We start from the raw sequence: 25,995 nt of genomic DNA, 5'->3' as shown, positions 1-25,995 counted from the left end.
AGTTTCGTGAGCGATTAAAATTGTCGAGAATAGAATTAATACGAGCCTATACGTCCGCATTGAATAACCTCGATTCACTCTTCAAGTTTTTAAGTTTTTAATATTTTTACAACTGCCATCCCTTAATACATAGTTGAAGAAAGAAGTTGGATGAGCTTCAACTTGGAATGGGGAAAATGAGGAAAAAAGAAAAGAAAAAAACTTGTAATTGTATTGGCCTAGTTTGTGATTAAGGAACAGTGAGGAATGGGAGCATCAATTCCTTTCCAAGAAAAGGAAAGAAGCCAGGCAGGCTTGACCTCAAAATACCCAACATTTTCAATATGCATTACTTTGTAATAATGTATCTGCCAAGAAAGTTGAAAACTTTTTGGGCAGGTTTCAGATTTTTAAAACAGCCAGTGTTTTAAAAACTGAGACGACCGGTCCGGTCCGTTCAATGAGTAATTATCACACACGACACATGCGCAATCATTTTACGATATACCTCTCATGTGTTGATAAATTTTACTTTTTTTTATAATTAAACAATTAACATATATCTAAAACATGACGCACATATTGATAAATGTGAGAGATGTGTTGATGTCACACATCGTTTGTCTTGGGTAAAATTTCGTTTTCAATTAGATTTTCAGATCAACCTCTTTGAACTAGAAATTATCGCAAAAATCGAAAACTATTGAACTGGTTAAACAGTACATTCTTTTTAGTATTTAAATGTGTTCTATTTGCTAGTTTTTCAATCTATTTGCTTGTTAGAATTACATTTACCTTTAAATTTAAAATATGTAGAATTATTCTTAAATGTACAATACTAAATACATATATTGTATAAATATATTTTTAGTTAACTTATTGAACCTTGAACGGGTGGCCACAGATCGCTTTGGCTACTGGTTCGGTTTTTAAAACACTAACTATTTTTATCATTAATTGTTTCAGCAACATATTCTTGTCTGCTGGATATGCTTTTGATAAGACATCCCAAGAAGCTAACCTATAAAGTAATGCCCTAAACAAAAACCTAATAAATCTCTTGACTTGAACTACAAGACAATCAAACTCTTGTCACAAGAATTCTCTCCATTAACCCTTCCCTTCACCCTTCCTCGCCATTTATATCATTGCAACGATGAGCAGAATCAAAAAAACAAACTCAGAATCCGAAATTCAAACCGAAACCCAACAAAAAATACCTAAAAAATGGAAAATTCTGAGTTTTTTCCTTCGACAGAGATCGTATTCTTCGACTTGGAAACGACAGTACCGAACAATAAATCTTCAGGAGGAAGGTTTCGGGTATTAGAATTCGGTGCAATCATCGTTTGTCCGAGAAAACTTGTCGAGCTAGAAAGCTACACAACTCTTATAAGACCTAAAGACTTGTCTGTGGTCGCATTACGATCTGGTCGAACAGACGGGATAACTCGAAAAGCTGTTGCTGATGCCCCCGAATTCGAGCAAGTTGCTGACAAAATCTTTGGGATTTTGAATGGAAGAATATGGGCAGGACATAATATCCGAAGATTTGATTGTGTTCGTATTAAGGAAGCATTTGCAGAGATCGGTAGGGATCCACCGGTGCCTGTTGGTATGATCGATTCGTTAGGGGTTTTGGGTCAGAAGTTTGGTCGAAGAGCTGGTAATCTCAAGGTATGCAATACATATTTATGTTTCTATGTCACGCATGCATGAGACATTGATCAAATGATCCTTTTATAAACGAAATTACAGAAAATCCCGTCGTTTTAATTGGCATGAAACGACGGCGTCTTAAAAGAAGGATATCTATATAAAATTAGTAGTTAAGAAACTATCTAAATGCATAATATTTGTAAAGGAGTAAGAAAAATAAAATTTAATTAACCTAGAATGAGTTTGGCTTTGATAAAATTGAATCGTTTGGATTTCTGGTTATAAATTTATTTGTGTACGTGAAAATATTTGCATAAACACTCGGCCTAGACAATTTTTTGAATTCAAATTAGGATTTAGGATAGGCATTTCATATTCTCTTTTTAGAAATAACATATTCATAATTATATGATGTCTTATTAATGATTTGGGAAAATGAATAAACATATCCAGTCCACAAGAATAAGTGTGATCAAATTGATAAATATACCATGAATAAATAATCATGACAATTTGTAGGAGTAATAATATACTTTTGTGTAAATTATATCCAAACAACAAATTAAAAGATCAATGTTTTATTGATAAAGATGGATTAACTTTCAGTATTTTAAGTTTTTTTTTTTTATGATAAACTAATTAATGTTTCTTTATATATATATATATATATATATATATATATATATATATATATATAATTGAATAGATATTTTTTCAATTTTTTTGGAATTTTTATCTAATTGTGGACTAATATTTTCATAAAAAATTAACATGGAGACTAAACTATATTTTATTTTTATTAATTAGACTTTCCATCTTTTTAATGATACTTGAAAATAGTATACACAAATTACAAAATAATGGACCAAGCATACATAACTTTTGGTTCATAATATGTACTTGTGAATTCTACCATGACTTTAGATATTATTAATTTTTTTTACCTATTGATGATTTTCAATTCCAATATATTAATTATGAATGAAAGTATTTTTATATTTAGATGGCAACTTTGGCTGATTACTTTGGACTTGGGCAGCAAAAGCACAGGTATACACACATATATATGAAAGACATGTGATATATATTGTACATCTAAGCTAAAAATCATTAGTTTAAGTAATTTGATGGATTTTAACTTGCATAAAACAGGAGTCTTGAAGATGTCCGTATGAATTTGGAGGTTTTGAAGCACTGCGCCACAGTTTTGTTTTTGGTAAAAATTCTCAAGCCTAAATATAATTAAGCAAAGGTCAATTCGGTTTTTAAATTTGCAATTGGAATCAATTAACTCATTCTCATCTATTTTGATCAATTAAAGCTGTTATTATTATTTTAAATCAAATAAGAATAGAATTATATAATTTGAACAATTTTTTTTGATAATTTGAGAATGGGGGAGCGCTTGTGGGAGGAATTGAACCCACGATCTAGCCGTTTACTGCTTAGCGCTTATACAATTTGAGCTATTGCTCATTGGTTAATTTGAACAAGTTTAGAGAATATAATTACTCAATTTTGTCTTTGATTGGTTTAAACTCAAAAATAGAAAATATTGTACTTAACTAATTAAAAATGTTATTTGACTCCGAATCACTAAAATGGCCTTTTACTCATACATTATCAAAATTACATATCAATTCATTGTTAAATTATAAAATAAAAATATACAATACGGTGTGATTAAAATAAAAAAATATATAAAGTCGGTGAATTTTTATGATATTAACTCTTAATTATACGGTGAATTAAGGAATCAAATATTCCAAGTTTGTCGAATGAAAATTGGAAAAACTCTTGTTCAACAATTACAACACGAAGTAGAAGCAACGCCAAAGTGATAAGCAGAGAAGAAACATGCAATCGCAAATCTCCTCCAGCAACTCCCCTTGCATACCAAAGACCCCTTCCTTATGCAAGACCAAGTTTTGGAAAGGTTCTTCTTTTATTTTCTATCCATTTAATTATTTTTCATTCTAAATAATATTTAATTCTAATCGTATAAAAAAATTCTAGTTCTTTTCAACTTTTTATTAATCCAACCAATAAATATTAATTTCTTGCAATTTTAATTCAGTTTAAGAGATCAATGATAATTCACTCTAATGATCTCATTAACTATTCAATTGGACATGCATTTTTAGTATTTTTTATTTAGTGATGGACTAATTTTTTTTAAAGGGATATAATAAAAGAGCCAAAAATCGACAAGTTTTAAAAATAAATTTTGTTTCAATATTGTTTTACTCATCAGTCATCATCTATATTTATTTTTGTTCGTTATCAAAGATGTATCGGAAATATATTAGCGATGTATCTTCAAGGTATTTGATATGTATCTTACAATTTTTATGTAGAAAAAACATAATACAAAATAATTTATAAATTTTAAACTATTTTCTATATAAACATGTTTTTAATTATTTTTTAGTTTTACACGTAACTGAAACAAAAACAACTTTTTAATATAGCATGCCGGTTAAACAATGTATTAAATTGGACTAAGTTTTCAAACTTAATTTTTTTATATTAGAGAGAGATCTACAAGAAAATTTAAAAATTTGATTTATTTTTATATCTATTAGTCATAATATTTACATTATGCCCATAAAATATAGGCTTACCATCTTAAAAATATCAAATTTCTACGGGTCAACTTAATTCTAATCAAACCTTTTAAATTCATCTAACTTAACTCGTTTTGAGATATCATGTTTTTTTCATAGTCATCTTTGAAAATAAACCGGTTTTTTGTAAATATTATTGACGGTCATTGACGCAATAAACCGGCTATTAAAATAGCTATAAAAGAAACATCATATCTTAAAACGAGTTAAATGAAATGATTTAGAACGGTTTGTTAAAAATTGACCTAACTTTCAAAAAAATTAGTATTTTTAAAACATTAAATCCAATATATAATATAATATGATTATGAATAACCAATAATTAATGGAACAGGTAACAGAATTAGGAGTGAGAAGTTTGTTGTGCAAGGCTCAAGAGACGAAAACCCTAAACAAGATACTGAAGCATTCTCATTCACTGCTAAGATGAGATGCATCATCAACTCCTTTTGATTTATTAGAGACTTTGATGTATCGTTATGATTTCTAATTCATTATTCTTTATTCTTTAATAAATTCTTATATACAGAAAAATAATGTAACATATCAGAGTTATATATGTATTCTTCATATGCGAAATGGGACTATATATCTGCTGAGAATTAATAGCAGAGCTAGGTAAGTTAATTGTCAATTCAGATTTATAACTGCTTCCTCCTTCTTCCAACTAGTCGTGTTTGTGGGCTTGGATATCCGAGCGGCCCGTTCAGGTCTGTTTGTCTTGAGTTGGGGTTAGACAATAATTTTTTATTTTCTTTCACTTTTTATTTTTATTACTAATTTTTTTCTTTTTTTTTATTAAATTTCCATTTCCATCTTTTATTCATATATATTTTTATTTTTAACTTTTAAAAATCAATATAATTTTTTTTATATTAACCATAATATTAGTGATTTTGATATTATGAATTTTAAATATTTGTATACAATAAGTTTATATTATAAAAAAATTATAATGACCATTTGTATTTTTAAGATATTTTTAATAAAATGTTTATAAGGTTATGGGAACAAATTTATATAAAGAAACAAATTTTAGAATTCATTTCAAAAATAAATATATAAAATTCAAATCAATTCTAAATATTCTTTCATTCCAATCGGTGTAATTCATTTGTAAATGATTTTCATATAAAATTCATTTATAAATGAATTCTAATTGACAATTGGAATTTTTCCAAAAGGGGGGCCTAAATTATATACCTATGATACGTATTAATGATATATTTATCATGTACAAATTATATATTAAAGATTTATCTAGCAAATACAACTAAGAAACATGTTAAACACGTCTAATTAATTAATGGAGTAATATCATAAAAATTTACCAACTTTACACGTTTTCTCAATTTAATCACGTATTTTAAAATTTGTTATAAAGATATACCAAGTTTAAATTTTTCTAAATTTATACACGATGCTGAGGTGGCAATCATTCATTGGTGTAATTTGCTGAAATGGAGGTCATTTTTAACCAATAAATAAATGCCACGTCAACCCGTGTATAGATTTAAAAAAAATGAAAGTTGGTGTATCTTTATGACAAGTTTTAAAAGGCGTAATTAAATTGAAAAAACGTGTAAAGTTGATGAAGTTTTATGACATTAACCCTAAATTAATATATATTTTAAAATGAATATATTTGAGTTGTTTCTAATATGTATTTAAAATGTATCAGATATGTATCGGAGGTGCATCTCGATGGCATTGAGATAATACCGCTGACAAGATGGCGTGCTGACTCAATTGACGTGTCTAGAGATCTGATGCGTCTAGAATGCGTCAAGCACACCGGCGCGTCTGACGCCTAATACGTTTCCGGCACGCTTGACGCGTTTCCAGACGCTGACACACTAACATATGCGACACATATGACTTTTTGAGTGGATCCATCTTTAATCGCGCAACTGCTACAACTAGCAGCTCTAAGTTAATCGGTCTAGTCCCTAATTACTATTCTGTGATATATACGTTCTTTTGTTTTTGTAGAGATCTATCTCGCTAGAATCGCAAAACTCGACATCTTCACTTTTTAAAATGAAAAAACAAACTATTTCAAATTATATAAGACCCGATTTAATCTAACTAAGACATCTTGCTAGGAATTATTTTTCAATCTAGATCAAAATTGATCGAAAGAGAATTTTATTCAAACTAAAAGTAAAACAATTAAAAAATAATTAAAAAAAATTAAATTCGAGGAAATGGGAAGGTGATTTTTTTGCTAAAGATAGCCAAAAGTCACTTTCCGGATGAACACAAGTGATAGAAACTAATTAGGGTTTACAAGAGTTTCTTGAGTGAAGGGGCTATGATTTTTGATCAATTGTTCTATAATTTCCCTTTTTGTTATGCATAAAAGATAAAGAGTAAGATATGTCAGTCGGTATAAAAAAACTATCTTAACACATAACGACTATAATTTTAGAACCAATCAATTAAATTGTCAAAAATCTAAATGAGCAAGTGATTGCGCGCCGGTTTTAATATTATTTTTAATCTAAATAATAAAATTAACTCTTTATGCAGTAAATATAGATCGACGAAAACATGTAAAGTTTTGCATTTTTATTTATTAGACTGGTAACGTAGCACTATGATAAGAACCAAATAAAAGATTACACATAAGTTTCCTTAGTGCTTGTAAATATAAAGCAGTTGACAATTGTGCATGAGTTTTGTCCACTAAGCTTCTATATCATTTGTGATTATTATGTTTAATCTTGCCTTTTTCCAAGTAGGCTCGAGAAAGCATAAGTCTTTGAGATACAATGTATCTAGACATAATTAAGTAAGTAGCAACATTTTGTTTTTGATAGAAGGTAAAGTAACAAAATACACCTATGCTATGAGAAACATAAGAAGAATTAAGCATACTTTTTATACACTATTTTCTTATAAAGATTAAGTATACTTTTTATGCATTATTTTCTTTAAAGATGGATCGTACAACGGAAGACAGCCTCTTTTAGTATATAAATATAAAATAAATCTGTTTTTTTATTGATGATTAGGAAGGAAGGAGTGAGGCTCGAGCACGAGATCTCTTACCGTAATGCCTGTGCCTATTACCACTGTGCTAAAGAAGCACGGGCAAAATCCGTCTTCATACACTAAAGTTACTAAATTTATATTTCCATTCTTATTCAAATCATTTAATTTTCAATATTTAATATGTGAAGTGACTTCTTCAATTAACATTGAATACGTGTCGAGAAAACATAAATTTTAGTACTAGTTGTTGTGGAAATTAATACTACATAATTAAACAAAAATAAAATAATAAAGAGTTAATGTCATAAAAATTCATCAACTTTACACGTTTTCTCAATTTAATTACGCTTTTTAAAACTTCACATAAGAATACACGCTAACTTTCATTTTTACCCAAATTCATACACGATACTGATGTATCACTCATTCATTGATTAAAAATGACATACAACTCAACAAATTTTATTTTGCCTTTTTTTTTTATTTTTGGATAAATGGTGATTTATAAAGCACAACCACAAAGAGTAGAAGATAAAGACCCCAAAAAAATCAAAGGGTAATTACAATATTATGCAAACATCTAAAAAACGTCATTACCCGAATAAGAGATGAAGAATGAAAAACTGAAAAAAAATTACATTGTCTTACAAATACAAAAATAAGCCAAATTTTTTATTTATTTTGCCTTAAAGTATAAATAAAAATGATTTTATTGTGATTCTACTTGTATGTTTAATCAATTAAATAAGTATTACACAAAATTATATTTCACTATATCTTTTGATTATTAAAAGATCTAATACCATAATAAATAATTAATTAATATTAAAAACAATTACATCCAAAATGGTGGATGGCTGCTCTATTTAGAAAACTGACTCGTCGAAAAGCAACATCAATTAATTCCATTAGTCGTCGAAAAGCAAACAATGCCTCGAAGGCATAATACGTACAAACAAACCTTTGAGAGATTCAATGAATATAGACAGTTTTAGATGAAAAAAAGTAGTGGAGTATTATTAGACAACAGACGACTATATTTGAGAATCAAAATTCTTGTTTAGTGATAGCTATATTACGGAGAGATTATTAGGTTGATTCAGTTCACCACGTCATCCGTGATTAATCTATCATTTTTTTATACGTCATTAAAATAATGGTATTATTGTAATTTTATTTATTACTTTTCTACACCTTTAGATATAGCAATATTACAATAATATCATTATTTTAATAACGTGTTATAATATGACAGATTTAGTCTACAAATGACATGCTAAACTGAGTTTATCTAAAAATTTCTTAATATTATGAGACAACAAAAGTTGAGTAAAAAGAAGCACTACCTAGAAGACTATTCCTATGAACGTAGACACAATGTATTTGGCATGAGATCAATAAAATAAGAGTAAATTGACCGGGACCTTCTCATATCTAATAATTCACAGTTTCATTTTTTTCTGTTTAAAAATCAAACAATATAAATCTTTTATATTTATTTCCGTCAACTGTTTAACCATTCGTTTATTTTTGTATTAATCAACTGAATTAAAAAAATAAATTAAAAAAAATATTCAATATAATCCTTAAATTTATATTTTTAATATGCATAAATCAAAAGTATATTATTGTGAAATTTGATGAACTAACGACTTCAATTCGATTTATGATATTTATTCATATTTTAATTTTTTGATAATCTATTTTTGTAATTTTAAAAACTAAATGGAGTAAAAAAATTAAAAAAATTAAAACTAGAAAAATTTAAAAGTAAGCGAAGTAAACAATAAATAAATTAAATTCATTAAACATCAAATTTTATAAATTTATGATTTATATTTATATTTGTGTCAAAATTAAACTTACAAATTAGATTGAGATTTAAGTTATTTAGTTAAGTTTTTTGACTTGATTGACTAACACCAAAAATGTACAGAGCAACTAAATAGTTGATGGAAATAAAATAAAAGGCCATATTATTTAATTTTTAAACAGAAAAATTAAACTGTGAATTATGACATATATAATGAGTTTTAAAGTAGTTTTATCACAAAATAATTACCGCTCCATCTATAAAAATAGGCATATTTTGATTTTGGATAATTCACATTGTAAAAAATAATAATTATTTTAATATAAATAATCTATCTACAATATCAATATATTATTATTAATTTCATCTCTTTTAATTATATTATTTTAATGATTTATTTTTATTTTTATTTGATATAAAATATAATGAGAAGTAAACAAAATACAACTAACATAATTTCATTTTATTAATCCTTATGCAAATCTTATTTTATCTTCTTTTCTTTTTCGAATGAATGAAGTGTCTATTTAATTTTAAAACCAAACAATATGATGAGTATAAATGTATCAAAATTATTGTATATTACTAAAAACAATATATTTTATATTTATGTATTATGTTTTTTAATTAATATATATTATTAAAAAAGTTTTAAAGAAGATGTAATGTATTTAATGTTATATAAGAGTATAATTATACAATTATATATTCTATTAGTCCTAAATTGATAGACAGTTCAGGATAAATACACATATTAACAGTTTAATTATTTACATAAAACAATATAATATTTATTCTTATTTAATATAATAATTACATTTTCCCTTTTAGTATTTTTATTTTTTAATACATTTTACTATATTTAATGAGGATACATATGACAATTAATCAAATAATTAATGATAGTCTATAATTTGAAAGAAAAAAGTAAAAAATAGTGTATATCAGTTTAAGATGGAAGGTGTATCATTTATTAATATTTTTAAAATAATATGCACCAATAATTAGATCGAATAGAAAAATTAATATATATATATATATATATATATATATATATATAAAATTCCATAATTTAATATTAATTAAATTATTAATATTATAGCTTCTAAATATTAATATTAATTAATAAAAATATATTTAATAAAATAATAAATCAATTTAAAATGAAAGAATTGCCTCTTGACAATTGTGGCAAATCCATTTATCAATATGCTAAAGTTTGATGTTTAATTTAAAGTTTGATGTTTAATTTAAAGTTTAATTTGTCCAATATGTGGAGTAGAAAGCAAGCGACTATAGTTTAAGGTGTTAGTAGTTAGATGTTTCATAATTTTCGGTTGAAAAGGTGATCAAAAGCACAAATTATTTAATGTACACTCAAAGGACTCTAGACCACAAATTAATGAAATCAAAATACACCATGCTGCTTTTAATTTATTTATCTCTAATTTAATAGTATCTGATATTTGATCACCACATTAACATTGACTAATTCGGACTGGAGTATCAATTAAATTGCAGTTATTTTAGGATGAAGACAAGCATCCACAGCTTCTCCAACTGTTAAGAAGATTTTTCCTCCAATTTTGCTCACAAAGTTGCTTAATATTAGCTTCTGAATCACTTGCCACTTTGGATTAATGATAGCCAGCTGAAAATTTTAAACCAAAAAAATAAATTAAACATCATTTTGCGCAATAATTAAAGTTGATAAAATATATATCATCCTTGAGTAATTACCTCTATTCCATTTGAAATGAGATTCTTATGAAGTTCTTTAAGTGAAGCAATTCCTGCTATGTCTATATTTGTCAAATCTGCCATAAAAGATTACAAAAATGAAAACTGAGAGAAGATTACATCAGGAAAAGCCGTGGCCGTCTAATCCGACCCGGACATAAAACCGATGAAAATGTTAATGGTTAAAAATTCAACCGGAAGTTAAACTGGAATTGATTCGTAATTTCAAAAAAAATATCTATATTACCTTTTCAAAATGTTTTTTTTAGAGGAAACTTTTTCAAAATGTTGAAAATACTATGGAGCTATATATTATATAAATTAAGAGTATTAATTAAAGTTCCAACAAACGGAAAACATAAACAAAAAAATAAATTTAAAAAAATTAAAATGGAAAACTGTAAAATAATTACTTTTTGAAAAATAAGTTATAAATGTAAAATTTTAAAGTTTCGGAAGAATTTTTAAAAATAAAATCAAAATGTCCCAACAAATGCCTGGACATTTTACTTAATTTTCTTGTATGATACTTACTAGACATGTCAAGTATTACAAGCTGAAAAGTCCTTTTCCTGTTCCCTTTGGTGTCATCTTCTTCTTCCATAGTTGCCCATTTCATAATCCTAATTATTTCATTAAAAATTACAAAATAAGAATATTATTAATTAGGGTTCATAATCATATATATATATTTGTATAGACAAAGTGGGGATAAAATGAAAGGTGTTAGAAAGTTTACTTTTGTTTAACAAAATTAGCATTGGCAAAACATAGAAAACCAGATTTAACGCGAATTATAAGGACAGGTGGAGTTTTAATGGCCATAGGATATTGATCAACATCTCCAAACACTTCAGTTCCTGGTATTCTTCCCACTATTTCAGTCCCAGCTCCAACTGATATTATAATGATCTTCATAAATGATATTGCCACCTGTAAGAGATTGTAATACCAGTCACTTAACCAATCTTTTATTTTTCCGACGAAATTTTTATATAAATTTTGTCCACAATGTTTATAGTTTAACTAACACATATAAAGCTGATAAAAATGTTTATAAATAATATGACAAGATTAATAAAAAAAATTCATCATTTCATAATATTTTAACTTAATTGGTTGTTTTTCTCGCATAATTTTTCTATGTTTTTTTTTTTATAATTACAAGGGAAGATTGCTTGCTGGAAAATCTAAATCATCGGTTACTGCTTAGCGCTTATACCATTTGAGGTATAGCTCATTGATTAATTTTTCTATGCTTATTTAACGTTTATGTTACTTTTTAAAAGTCAGGTCGAAATAAGAAATAATCAATTTAATTAATTGTAGTCAATTTGTTTTTATTTTCTCTCTTGATCTTTAGAAGTCCATTTTTTAATTTAAAATAGTTACTCATTTCAAATTTTAATGATATTTTTTTTTAAAAAATTTGTTGTTGCTCTTGAGTTGTATTAGTGAGTAGAGAAGATATTTATTAATAATAATTTTTAAAATATTTATATAAGATTATTTTTATTATTTAAATAAATGTTCAATAATTTTGTAGTATGTGAATTTTGTTAAATATAATATTTAAAATGGAACATATGGAGTATTTATTTTTTAATTTTCAGGACTATAGTTCTCATCAGCCAAAGTAAAATATCTATAAAAGAATGTTTTTCATAGTCTAGACTGAATTTTATAATGCTAAAAATGTTTTTCATAATTATTGACTATCTCAAATCATTAGCAGTTTCAAACGTTTTTTTTCTCTTTATAATGACTTGTCAATTATCCACAATTAAGGAGTTGAATATACTCCTTTGATTTTATTTGGAGTTCAAGCTGTGCTTGCTGAACTGCCGTTATTGGTGACACTGTTCAGTCAACTTCTTACCAGCTATAAAGCAACAGAATCAGCCATTGTTTTTTCTTAACATTAATTTTTTTGGATTGAGATTTCCTCAAGTTCAAAATAAATTTGAGTGGGTCATATTTACAATATATACCGTTCATTTTACAATGAACAATGCTGATAAAAAAGTACAATTGTAATTAAATTAATCTACACCGTTCATTTTATAATAAACAATGTATATCGTGAAAATGACCCCTCAAATCCATTTGAATTAGAGAGTCTCAATCCAATTTTGTTAGCTTTCATTTTACACTATAAAATAATTAGAACTACAAAATAAAAACCCGAGACTCGCCAATGTTTTTTCATATATTTTAGTTCGTATTCGAAGTGATAGTAGTATTATCACCCCAGTTGCCATCTGAAATGGTGTCTTAAGAAATATATTTTAAAAAGATCTAACGGTTCAAAAAATATCAAATCTTTTGTATAAGGAGTTAGATTAAGTAGTTTTTAAAATGGTTTAAATGAAACTGAAACTTAAGAGCTGGACAGTTAAATTAATTAAAAAAATATAGAAATTTAAAGTAAAATTAAAATTATTAGATAGAAATAGATTCATAGGCGAAAATATTTAGCTTTCTAAAACTATTAAACCCTTTGAAAGTACGTGACCAACGATTGGCATGTCAATTATTTTAATCTGAATATTTTGAATTATTTTGACATTAAAATGAAAATTAACTTTTTAGTACCACTTTGATAGGAATTGAAGTCTTAGTACCAAACAAAAATAAAATATAAAAGTTCCGTAACTTTAAGACTTTTAACTTGAACTTTGAGTTTATGTATGTAAGATTAAAGTTGATTACCGCAGCTAGCAGACCAATCTCCACTGACGCAAATAAAACACCAAGAAAAGCTCCAACGCAAGCAAGAAAATCAAGCTTATCAACCTTCCAAATATTGCAGATTTCATGAACATCAATTAGTCCAGGCAGCGCAGAAAGAATAATTGAAGCAAGAATCGCAACCGGGGTGAAGTATAAGAGCCTCGTCATAAATTCTAAACATATCATCACAGTAATCGCCATCACAATATTCGACACTGCCGTCTCACATCCAGCGCTGATATTCACAGCGCTCCGCGAAAATGAACCTGCATATGATCGGGTTAAATATGGTATGGGAACTCTCGTATCAATAGCGCTATGTAAAAACCAAACCAAATCAAACTAATAAACCTGGTAATGTTGTTATTTTTAAATAATATAAAAAATTTCGGTTTTTCGATACAGTTCGGTTTTTGCACAACCCTGGTTAGAGCCAATTTAGGAACTCACCAGTTGCAACATAGCAAGAAGAGATGGATCCGAAAATATTCATGACTCCCATAGCTACCATTTCTTTGTTACCATCTAATTGGTATCCTTTTACTGCTGCAAAAGACCTGCCTACTGCAATTGCCTCCTACATTTTTTTTTGACATTAAACCCCAAAAAAAAATAGTAAGAAATGATATTCAGTATTGGATCAAATACTTTCTAGGTAACTAGTAAATTTTTAAATTATTTTAAAAAGAATACCAAATTTCAATTTATTTTGTTGAAGTCACCAAATTTTAAATTTTACTTCATAAAAAAAAAATTCAATCTTATTTTACTTATGTGACATTTAGTTTAAGAATATTTGTCACATTAAAAAAACGTTACCAAATTATATGTTTTATTTTTAAAAAAAAATACCAGCCCCTGTCACGTATAATTGGATTCTGAAGTTTATGAGTATTTTAATACGAACCGTGAGTGCAACAGCAGCAACTATAAGTGCAATTTTAGCAATTTGTCCAATGTGGGGATGGGTGAACTGCAAGTGATGGATTGAGCTTGGATTTAATCCTCCTTTGATGTGTTTGATAATGTTTACACCATGTTTATCAGCTCTGGTCAGGTATACTATCAGAGTCGATAGAATTACAGAAACTAGTGGAGCAATTGCTGGCAACCAGAAGAGTTTCTTGTTTTTTCTGCCCTGTAAAAGCGAGTGAATTAGTCATTTAATATGATATTATAATTTTTTTTTTAATTCTAATGAAATAATTAAAATATTTAAAAGAAAGTAAAATGAATTAATATTGTTTTACGGGCAGAAGGTATGAAAGAATCCTTCAAATTATTCAAAAGAAGCATATAAGCTTTTTAAATTTTTTCTTGACTAATGTTCTTAAATGATGCAAACAAATCTCCGAACTTGGGGTAATTGATTCTAGGGGTCACTGTACTTTTCAAAAATTGCAAAATGGTGATCGAACTTCAAAACGTAATAAAATGGTTACTAAACTTTCAAATATGTGATTTTGGAAGGTTTTTAAGTGTTTTACGGTCAAATTATACGTATGTAGTAATCAAATTTTGATTATTTATGACAAATAATACCTTAAATTTCATATATACATACAATCAACAAAAAATCGACTCGAAATATTTTTCTTCGGTGACCAAAAATTCTTCTATCTTAAAATAATCAAATAGTATAGTAACTAAAATGTTACGTTTTGAAGTTCGGTCACCATTTTGCAATTTTTGAAAAGTACAGTAACCTCCAAAATCAATTACCCCCGAACTTGAAAGCATCCTCATATAATTAACTAAAAAGTGAGGGGCTCAGTGTCAAAAAATAAACCAAAAGGGCTTAAATGCCCTTCTCAAAAAATTTTAAAAACTATTTTACAACGTTTAAAAACATCGAGGGCCAGAAAAAAATCTGACTTACCAAATATCTGGCTGTAAGGATAAAAGTGAGAAATGAGCATCCAAGTATGAAAGTAAGAGGATTCCACTGTAAAATTGGTAAAATAATAATATTTAAATTAGATATAAAAACATTTGGAAAAGGTTAAAGAAAGTGAAATTACAGAATGGTTAGCTGAGATGCAAGTAGCCTTCAGGACAGAGATAATATCAGTCTTATTTGTGAAATGAGAAATGCCAAGTAGTCCTTTTAGTTGCTGAAGACCAATAACAATGGCTGCTCCTGCCATGAATCCAACAATTGCAGAATGGGATAGGAAATCCACAAGAAATCCCAGCCTGTTTAAATTCCAAACAAAGAATAAGAGGAATCATCATCAGCCCGGGATGAATACTTTCCGCGTAACTAAAATTTTAAATTATTTTAAAAAGAATTACCGAATTTTAACTTTTTTTTGTATTGTCGCCAAATTTCAATTTTTCTTTCATATTTTTTTTTGTCAATTTCATTTTACTTATGTTGCTAGCCATCTAATTTAAGAATATCTGTCACGGCAGCAAACATTATAGAATTATATAGTTCATTTAAAAATAAATAATAACTTTCATGACATATGGTTGATGGGGCAAAATAATTTTTAAATATTCTAATTCGGATGGCTACATCATCAAAATTAGACTAAAATTACCTTTTTAAAAAAGAAATTGAAGTTGGATGATATTAAAAAATAGATTGATTCTTTTTGAAACAAATTAAATGTTAGTAAACCCCAATGTATTTAACTCATGACTACCCTACCTGAATATCCCAAAGGTAGCCTGAAAAATTCCGGCGAAAAATGTTGCGGTAAGAACTAGATTTCTGTAGGCAATTGGATTGCTAACAGGATCTTCTATTTTCTGAATCATTGAGGATAAAAGTAGTGAAACAACTGCGACGGGTCCGATTGCGATCTCCCTTGAAGTTCCCATCATAGCATAAATTAGAGGCGGAATTACACTGGTATCTGACCGGATTGGAGCAAAAAACATTCACCACAACTACTTTTACCAGCAAATTCCTGAAGTAGAATTAATTATTAATGTCACTTACATAGGCCATATTGAGGATCAAGCTTTGCCAAAGTTGCATATCCAATTCCCTGCATGAATGAAATTCCTGAAGTTACAAACTTTCATGTATTAGTTATTAAACTTTAATTTTATTCTTTTAGCGACCCAATTTTAAATTTTCTCGTAATGGAAAGTTACTCCGTTAATTTGGACGGAATTTTGCTTATGTACTAATCCAGAGTGGCTATTGTACGAAGGTGACTTTACAACCAATGAAGTATAGTTCAAATAGTATGTGCGCGGGGCAGCATTCTGCTAGAATTGGAGAATCAATTTTTCGTACAAGCGCCAAAAATCCCATACCCTCAAATTATATAAAAAAAGAGTGACTTAATTTCCAAAAATTGTAGTTCAATTACAAGAAAGAAACAAATTAAAGTTTAGGTGGAAAAACTGAGTTTATATAAAAGTTTAGTGACTTTAAGATAGATTTAAAAATCTATGATGATCACCTGAGGAATGCAGAGGCTAGCAAGAGTTAAGCCAGCCAAAACATCATTCTTGAACTTAGTAGCCTTATAATTTCTAGACCAAACAAGAATAGGAAAAATTGCCTGCAACACTGAAACAAAAGGTTTGAACACATGTTCTCCATTCTTGAAAGAACGGAGCAACTCACTCCCATCAGGCAATAGAGCATCCCTCACTGAACCGACGAGCTCGAACCAGAAGCTCGGTGGCTCGGGAGGATTGAGAACCCACCGAGCCCTTTCGGCCTGACCATTTTGCTCAAGGTCAACCATTTCTTGGGGAACACTAGTGGTCTCAGTGGCTAAAGGAGCTGCCATGTTAACTTGTAATTGAAGTGTTTGGGGGAACTAGAAATAGTTCTCCTGTGTCTGATTCTGTGGTTGAAGAAGAGAACAATTAAGGGTAAAGAATGGTTCAGTGAGCAGCAAGAGAATTGATTGATGCTAAAGAGAATGAAACATAATGGAAACTTTATATACACTGAAGAAAGCAAATTCAGTGGCTGAGGTTTTTTTTTTTTGGTTCTTGACAAATTATTGAACTATAATACTATATGATAAAAATATATTATATGTTCCTTCCTAGGAAATAGTTGTCATATTTTCATGTTATATGTAATTTTTTTTTTTTGGATTTTAAGAAAGCTAATATATGTTATTATATTTAGCAATAAGGTCCTTGGTGGTAGTTGGTATTTTTGGTCAAAAAATTTATCCATCTTTGTAAATAAATCATTTTAGAAAAGGGAAGTGATTATTGATATAAATTTTTTTATCACTCTCCTATTAAGACAAGATAATTCAATTGCAAATAAAAAAAGGTTAATTGCAAATTAAATCACGAACTTTACCTAAATTTATAATTACAACACGAACTGTAAAATTTGGCAATGTCGACAACCAATTTTTATTTTTTGGTAAATTGATACACCGACCAAGTGCAATGATACGTGGCGGCACATTACAATGTCCATGTCAATATTTTTTAGATCGGTGTACCAATTTGCCAAAAAATGAAAGTTGGTTACTGATATTGCCAAGTTTTAAATTTCATGTTATAATTGCAAATTAGAGTAAAATTCATAATTTAATTTCCAATTAACCTTAAAAAAAAATAACACAACGCTCCAATACCCATTTTCATAATACAATTTAGTAAATATTACTATGAGGAACTCTAAAGTATTATAAATAATATTTATTTTTTTATTTAAAAATCAAATGATATAACTTTTTATTATTATTTTTGTTTATATTTTACTATTTTCATTTAGATTTAGTGTTAGTAAACTAATTAAAAAACTTAACTGAAAATATAAATTTCAATATAATAGTCAAACTTATTTTTCACACAAATGTAAATATAAATGTAATTTTATGAGATAAGTGGCTTATATATCCAATGTAATTTATTTTACTTTTCTTACAATTTTTCTTAATTTCATTTACTTTTCGAAACTAAAAACTAATTTTTTTTGTCTTTTTTCACAAAATTAAAAAATTATTAAATATTGAAAAATTTAATTGAAGTCACTAAACTATTAAATTTCATAATAATACAACTTTTTACCATACATATTAAAAATTTGATTTCCTTTTTATTAATCTAGAGTTAGCTTCCTTTTTATGAAGCAAATTTCATAATAATACAACTTTTTATGATATAGATTCTAATTCTTGTATGTCTTTTTTTCTTATGTGTTTTTTTAGGGGTGACCATTCGGTCGTTTCGGTCAAAACCGAACCAACACCCCCTTAACTGTTTAATCACTTGGCCGAATAGCCAAAATCGAATCGGGTGAATAAGAAATTTTAACACATAACCAAACCGACCGAATAAAATAGAATTGAACCGACCAAATAGATCGGTTAATTTGGTCGGTTCGGTTAAAACAAATAAAATTATGAAGAAACATTCAAAAAAAGTCCAAAACAATTAAAAAAAAATTAAAATTTCGGTTACTGTCGGCACGGTTAATTTGAATAATTTAAAATTCAAACCAAATCAATAACTGAATAACCGAATTTTTTTTAAATAAAACCAAATTGACTGACCAAATTGAACATACCGAAATTCATCAGCTCGGTTAGTTAATTTGGTCGTCGATTTTTTTTCTCAGCTCTACTAAAGAGTATAAACTTAATTTTAAAATAGTATTAAATTTTATTTTATGTAGAATAATTAAAGCTGATATCAACTTAATATCAATTTAAAATCAACCTAAAATCAACATTCAACTCATTATATGCAGTATAACTGGAATTGAATTTTATGAAAGAAATAATATTTGTTTTGTTACTTTATATTATGTTATGTGGGTTATTGATTTTCGGGGTCACTGTACTTTGCAGAACACTACAAAATAGTTACCGAACTTTAAAACGTAACAAAATAGTCACTGTACTCATTAAAAACTTACACCGGCAGATCTGTAAATGAATTCCGGCAATTTTTTGCTTAGATGGACACCAAAATCTCCTAACTATCCCTCTCTCCTCCACCTAGATACCAACCATAGGTGCCATGTCATATTTCTTGCCATGTCAGCTTCCTTAATGAAATACAGCGTTTCAAATAGTTATCAAATTACATGTTTTGTGTTCTGTTTCATCTCTCACAAATTGGGTTTTTGATTGAACCCTAATTTTAAAAAATGCGCTAGATTCTTTCCCTCATGAACATCCCTATTTCTATTATGAACCCTAATTTCAAAATATTACATCCCTCTTTCTCTCATTAATAGTTGAAATTGAAGCAAACACAAAGCATAAGTTTTTCGGCGACCAATTTCAGGTACTTTTTATTTTCCTTTACTCTTCTATTTTTCTTTATAAAAGATTTATTCTTCAATTCTTGTGCTGATGTTGAGGAAAAAAATAATGATAATACTCCTCCATCCCATGATCATAGGTTGTTTATTTTGCAATACAATTGTATTGTTTTTTTACCCGTGTGGACGTTTTAATCAGACTGCTCTTTAATTGTTATCATGATAAATTTTGACTTTACTTTAGACATTTTGAAAATAACTCTGAATTTATCATATGCGTGGCATTATAGAGGAAAGGAAGAAACATTGATACTGTGAATGACCTTATATACGTAAATATCACTAAAGGCAAATGTATTAGTCTCCACTTAATCCTTTGGTTAATTTGTTACTAAGCAGGTGAAAATTTACTAAAATCTCACTTGTTTTTTGTAAGACAACAGTATGTACAAATTACATTCAAAATTAATCATTTTTTTAGAAGCTCTAATCAATTTATAATAGTTAAAAGAAAATGCATTTAGCATTTTAAGTGATAGCCAAAAGTTCTGATTTAATTATTAGTCTTTGCATAATTTGTAGGATATGTGCATGCATCTATATGTCATCTGTTGATGCTTTTGTATCAAATTTTAGTCCCAATTCATTTTGATTTTGATATTGTGTGGTCTGGAGGATGCCATTTTAAAAGTTCAGTCGGGAAATAATAAGAGCTGTTTTGGTGCAGTTTTTTGCTATTTTTTATACACTATACACAAAGCCAAAACATACAAATTCAATCAGCAATTTCTGACCATGGCATTGCCCAATTGGATTGAACGATTTGAGCTTAGTGGAGGACCTGACTACTGTAAGTTACTAATATTTACAAATGCTTTGTTTATTTCTATTTTAGTTTTTTAAATTAGGTTTAAGAATGGGATGTTGTGTTTCATTGCAGCGGGTCATGCCGAGTTTTTTTCAATTCGAATGTTCAGGAATGTGATAGATCGTCATGATGGTTATGACCGTAGGATTTTAGGGTACATTGACTGGTGTTGTGAAGACAGGATTTCAAAGATTGAGATTGTGAGTATGGGTAAAGCGTTAGGGTTAGAAGATGATGATTTTTTCTATTGCTGGATACCTGAGAACACAGAGGGCCATTTAAGGAGGATTGAAATTGATTTGGATGTAATTACAATGAGTCGAGCCGTGGGTCCGACTAGAATAGTCAATGTTGAGGCTAGGTTGGCTTTGAATGACCGTGTTGTCAATACAGATGTTGCAGATGCAGATTATCTTGGGGAAGATAGTGATATAAATGATTCAGATTATGATTTTAATGAGGACGAGGATCATGATAATGAACAAGATATGGAAAATGAAGAAAATTTTGAACCTGCTGCTCCACCTGAGCCTGTTGTTCCACCTGGAGCTGATAATGAATATGAGGCTGTTGAACATGAAGGTCAAGTAGATTGCCCTTCATCTGAGTATGCTGGTTCAGAGGAGTTACATTCGTGCTCTGACTCTGACAATGAAGGCTCAAGTAAGTCTAGATTTCCAGATTTTTGGGAAGAAAATATGGGTGATCCTAGGTTTGAAATTGGTATGATATTTAAGAGTTTCAAGCAGTTTAAAGAGGCGGTTAGAAACTATGGCATAAAGAATAGGTATGTTATAAACTTCAAGCCTAATAACAAGCAAAGATGCAAAGCTATATGCAAGAAAGGTTGTCCTTTTTATCTTTGGAGTTCCTTAATTAGCAAAGACAACCCCACAATTCAGATTAAAAATGGAATTTTGTCTCATTCTTGCTCTAGAGACCATAATATTAGGCATGTCAATACTAAGTGGATATCTTTGCATTACCTCGAGCAATTTAGGGCAGACCCTACATGGAAATTGGAAGGCATTATGCAAGCAGTGAGGGAAAACCAGAAGGCTGATATCTCAAAAATGATAGCTTACAGAGCAAAAAAGGCAGCAATGCTCATTATAAATGGTGATGAGACTGAGCAATTTAATATGCTTTATGACTATAGACTGGAGCTTCTGCGAACACATCCTACCTCAACAGTCATGTTCAAGCAAGATAATTGTGTGTTTAAAGGGATGTATGTTTGTCTTGCTCCTTTAAGAGATGGCTTTAAGGATGGGTGTAGAAGAGTCATTTCCGTGGATGGTTGTTGGCCCAAGGGGCTATATGGGGGCCAACTGCTTACGGCTGTTGGGATAGATGCAAATGATTGCATCTATCCAATTGCATGGGCTGTTGTGGACGGAGAAACTAAAGAAAATTGGCTCTGGTTTCTTGAATTGCTGGGTCAAGACTTGGAGATAAATCAGAGCACTAATTGGGCATTCATGAGTGACAGACAAAAGGTATGAACCCTGATTTCATGCTTCTTAATTTTTATGCTTTTCAATTTAACTTTAAAACTATTATTCAATTTTATATAAATCAGAGCACTAGGAAAGAGGCACTGTACATGAAATAAATGTTGGAAACTGATGTAAAATAGATTTTAAAATTTAAATTACTCACTTTATTATATTTTTGGCTGAATTTTTGTTTATTTTTGATTAATTTTCTGTTGATCATTGGTTGACATATGACTGAGCTTGTTAATTTGTATTGAGATAGTTTTTGGTGATTTTAGAATTGGCAAAGAAGCACTATACGTTAAATAAATGTTGGAAAATTAATATAATGGCAACAAAAGATCAACATAACATCAACATATATATGTATATATATTATGTAATATTATAATTATTCGGAAATATTAATAATCCGCGTTGGAAATGGGTGATGTAAATGATATAATTGCACTTAATTTCAGGATAAAATACATTTATTATTATGTGGCAAAAAAGAAAACCAATAACAAATAAAGATTAAAAGCGAGTAATTAACCATAAGTATGCTCTAACTATTAAATTTCATGATTTGTTGAATGTGTTGAACTATTATGTCATACTTATTGAACTTCTAAAGAAATCTGCTTCAAATCTCATTTTTTAATGCTGAATCCTTTTCAAGTTTTTATTCATTATTAGAATCTATAAAAAGTAAAGTCAAATAAAAAAATAAAATTGATATGCTTTAACGTACAAAGTGAATAAAAAAAATTTAAAAAAGGAGCTTGTATATCATATGCACCTTAATATACAGGATAGTCTGGATGCATTTTGTTTTGGATACATTCATTGATGATATTTTTGACCTGTTTTAAACTTTTAAGCTTTAAATGATCCCAACTTTGCCACAACATTCTTCTATTCAATTTCAACCCATAAATTAGTCTATTTATAAACAAAAATATCTCAACTTAAACTACCCTTAGAAAAAGACCTACTCAAGTATTAAAACAAAGATAAAATTACTCATAATGACAACACAAAAATTATGTTAAAATATTTACTATAGTGCCATTTGGTAGATTTCCATTGAGAGATTATACATGCGATCAAATATTTAATTTTCACTTGGGCCGGAAAGAGTTGAGTTTCTCCCTAAAAATTAGGGTTTGTAGATCGGAAAGAAATCAATTCAGGATCCAAGATATGGTACACTTGGAGAGGGATTTTCTCTAACAAGTGTTGATCATTGATATCTTCATAGCCATCGAAGGATCTATTAAAAGCTCAGACAGCTTTATAGATTAACTCGTGCATTTATTACAGTTTAAAGTTCCAAAATTAAAAGCAGTACAAAACCAGGTCGGCGGTAGGTTAAAGAGGATAATCATCTCAGACAGTGAAGGTTTCTTGCAAGGTAATCCATAGATCTCAACCGTTTCGACTCTTCATCCCTTTTGCTTTAGTCGATTTGTATCCCAAATCAATTTCCTAGAAGAATAATCATCATCAGCAGCATCGATCTCAGAAATAGCCAATATTGCAGTAGCTAAATCAAAATGACTGGTGCATCGATTAAACAAAAAACGGCTACCCTTGCGCATGAACAAGAACTTCAATTATGGAAAAATCAGTCTATCCTAAAAAATCTACTCAAATCACAAAGACAGTTCGCCTATAGACTTTTCTTCATCACCCTCCTGCTTATAAATCACCAGTATACCAAATTACCTTTAAATCACTTTCAGATTATAGCAAGACACAACAAGAACATGGCTCCACCTTTTCCCCCTCCAAAAAACACCACTCAGCAGCCAAATCCACAAAACACAAATCCAGCTAATCAAGTGTCTCAGGCAGAAGGAAACAACAACAACAATCAGATCAATCAAACAAACCATGGACTATTTACTACAAATCCAATCCCAGAAACAACCAACCCTTACAGATGTCTGGAAAATATTCCAACCCAAACACCAGTATTCATCCCAGGAACAACTACTACATCTACTCCTCAGATAAAGAAAGGAAGACAACCGAGGAAAACAACAGCAAAACCCCCCACCACGTCTGCTAGAGGACGAGCCCCACCAAAACCAAAAATGACAGCAACACAGAAAGATCCTATCATTCCAGACATGAACGCATCAACCATCCCGGAAGAGATGTATGCAATGGGAAAACTGCCAGCCAAAGAGATCAAAACATCTTTTGCAGATGTGGTCAGAAGACCTCCTGTCTTCAGAGGAGAGAGTTCTCACAGAGCAGATCATGGTGTCACGCCAGCACACAAAATCATCGCAAATCTGCCAAACTACTCAAACTCGACAAGGATCCGCTCTGAAATTCAAGTAGGTGGGGGAACGATGAGGTTGATGGGGAATACAGATACTCAAGAGCCACTAAATGATCTCATCAGTAGGACTCAGCAAATCCAGATTTCAGAACCCTGTCTAACGCTTAAAAAGAAAAGCCAGGAGGAAGCTGGGGAAACTAGACTGATGCTGGCAGCAAAGGTGCTGGCTAACAGCAACAAAAAATATAACGCTTATGCAATCCAGAATATGATAGAGACCAGCTGGAGGCTCAAAGGAGAGATAACTATTGCTAAATACCCAGAGAATGTTTTTACCCTCAAATTAACCAACAAAGAGGATTACAGCTACATCCTGGACGAAAGACCATGGAGCATCCAAAATCAACTCATCATTATCAAGGAATGGCCAGGGAACATGCCCCTGAATCGAATCGGCTTTGATTCAACTCCCTTCTGGGTCCAAGCTTTAGGATTACCGCCAGATGAAATCACGGAGGAAAATGCTAGAAGCATAGGAAGCTTGTTCTACAAGTATATGGAGGCAGACATTAACATACACGTTCCATTATTGTCACGACCCATTTTTATGAATCGCGACCGGCGCTAGGGTATGGGTAATGTAGTACCGAAACCCGTAGCTAGCCTTCCATTTATCACATAAACCTGCAGAAAACCAATATTCGGGGGCAACCGAGACTTCAGCCTAAAACTAACAGTTATAATATTCAACAGTTAATATAACATGCTTATTCAATTCCGAGCCTAAAATAGGTTTATCATCAACCAATGTAAATAATATAACATGCCAAAGCAATAAAATCAGTCGAACCAATACGACAAAAATATAATAATAATAATAAAGACGTCTAGTTACTACTGCGGTCTAAGAATAAAACAGTTTATAGTTTTATTAAAAATAAAAGAAACCTCCGAGGAAAAGTAAATGCGGAGATCACCAGACTCTCTCAGATCATAACCCTGGGGAAAATTGGGAAAACAACGGGGTCAGATATACTGAGATGAGTTTATACCACTATCTACATTTATTAAGTGGAAAACCTTTGAAACCGTTTAAAACGTTTAAATACGATATTACGAATAATAGTTGGAACCCTAATCCACAATTCTAAATAATAAACATAATCCAACAGGTCTGGTCCCGAGAGCTGAGCTACACCGAGTTACCACTGACCACACTTATACCAGAGTCCCGAGAGCTGAGCTACACCGAGTTACTCTACTTGGTCCCGAGAGCTATGCTCACACCGAGTTACCACATTACCATAATTACCTTTCCCAGATCATTACCGGTGCGCACGCAGTCCTAATGATGCCCATTAGGTAGCATGTTCCAACTAGAAGTCATAATATAAAAACAGTTCGAAATATACGTACAATATATATATTTAATATTAAAATAACAATTTACTTAATAAAGCGGTAAATAGTAAGCACAAACTCACTGCTTGCTTGTCCACGTGAAACTTGGCAAACAGCTAACCCTGCGTAGACTCCGAAGCACGAGCAGTGGACGGGTCTAAAACATATATAAGTCAAAATCCGAACAATCCCT

At 29.6% G+C, this 25,995-nt stretch overlaps 3 protein-coding genes across 4 annotated transcripts; 2 read left to right on the top strand and 1 right to left on the bottom strand.

The window, feature by feature from the left end:
- The first annotated feature begins 1,030 nt into the window (after nt 1–1,030).
- On the top strand, nt 1,031–4,844 carry LOC126655003 (protein NEN4). Its single transcript, XM_050349010.2, has 5 exons — nt 1,031–1,656; nt 2,642–2,688; nt 2,791–2,854; nt 3,392–3,574; nt 4,600–4,844. The coding sequence occupies exons 1-5, from the start codon at nt 1,207–1,209 to the stop codon at nt 4,693–4,695; spliced, it is 840 nt and encodes a 279-aa protein (XP_050204967.1). The 5' UTR covers nt 1,031–1,206; the 3' UTR covers nt 4,696–4,844.
- A 5,630-nt stretch (nt 4,845–10,474) lies between these two features.
- On the bottom strand, nt 10,475–17,510 carry LOC126657786 (sulfate transporter 2.1-like). Of its 2 annotated transcripts, XM_050352556.2 has the most exons (12): nt 16,971–17,510; nt 16,499–16,547; nt 16,205–16,412; nt 15,570–15,744; nt 15,428–15,493; nt 14,456–14,686; nt 13,999–14,125; nt 13,528–13,814; nt 11,555–11,748; nt 11,350–11,438; nt 10,816–10,892; nt 10,475–10,726 (listed from the first exon to the last, which is right to left on the bottom strand). In XM_050352556.2, the coding sequence occupies exons 1-12, from the start codon at nt 17,304–17,306 to the stop codon at nt 10,586–10,588; spliced, it is 1,980 nt and encodes a 659-aa protein (XP_050208513.1). In that variant the 5' UTR covers nt 17,307–17,510; the 3' UTR covers nt 10,475–10,585. The 2 variants fall into 2 exon arrangements, with proteins under 2 accessions (XP_050208513.1, XP_055959816.1); XM_056103841.1 differs by lacking the exon at nt 15,428–15,493.
- A 1,948-nt stretch (nt 17,511–19,458) lies between these two features.
- LOC126654895 (uncharacterized) lies at nt 19,459–22,268 on the top strand. The gene is made up of 3 exons (XM_050348892.2): nt 19,459–19,782; nt 20,487–20,609; nt 20,700–22,268. Exons 2-3 carry the CDS (start codon nt 20,555–20,557, stop codon nt 22,130–22,132), a joined length of 1,488 nt encoding a protein of 495 aa, XP_050204849.1. The 5' UTR covers nt 19,459–19,782; nt 20,487–20,554; the 3' UTR covers nt 22,133–22,268.
- The last annotated feature ends 3,727 nt before the right edge of the window (nt 22,269–25,995 follow it).

This window comes from Mercurialis annua, linkage group LG7, assembly GCF_937616625.2.
Source record: "Mercurialis annua linkage group LG7, ddMerAnnu1.2, whole genome shotgun sequence".
Lineage (NCBI taxonomy): Eukaryota > Viridiplantae > Streptophyta > Magnoliopsida > Malpighiales > Euphorbiaceae > Mercurialis > Mercurialis annua.
The sequence above is the reverse complement of the archived record's forward strand: the minus strand, read 5'-3'. Positions and strand labels throughout refer to the sequence as shown.

Excerpts from the sequence above, each read along its gene's own strand:
- LOC126655003 (XM_050349010.2), top strand. The coding sequence starts at position 1,207 with ATGGAAAATTCTGAGTTTTTTCCTTCGACAGAGATCGTATTCTTCGAC. Across the intron at positions 1,657-2,641 it reads GAAGAGCTGGTAATCTCAAG|ATGGCAACTTTGGCTGATTA; the intron begins GTATGCAATACA and ends TTTTATATTTAG. Across the intron at positions 3,575-4,599 it reads CAAGACCAAGTTTTGGAAAG|GTAACAGAATTAGGAGTGAG; the intron begins GTTCTTCTTTTA and ends TTAATGGAACAG.
- LOC126657786 (XM_050352556.2), bottom strand. The coding sequence starts at position 17,306 with ATGGCAGCTCCTTTAGCCACTGAGACCACTAGTGTTCCCCAAGAAATG. Across the intron at positions 16,548-16,970 it reads CTAGCCTCTGCATTCCTCAG|GGAATTGGATATGCAACTTT; the intron begins GTGATCATCATA and ends TCATTCATGCAG. Across the intron at positions 14,126-14,455 it reads TTGCTGCTGTTGCACTCACG|GAGGCAATTGCAGTAGGCAG; the intron begins GTTCGTATTAAA and ends AAAAAAATGTAG.
- LOC126654895 (XM_050348892.2), top strand. The coding sequence starts at position 20,555 with ATGGCATTGCCCAATTGGATTGAACGATTTGAGCTTAGTGGAGGACCT. Across the intron at positions 20,610-20,699 it reads TAGTGGAGGACCTGACTACT|CGGGTCATGCCGAGTTTTTT; the intron begins GTAAGTTACTAA and ends GTTTCATTGCAG.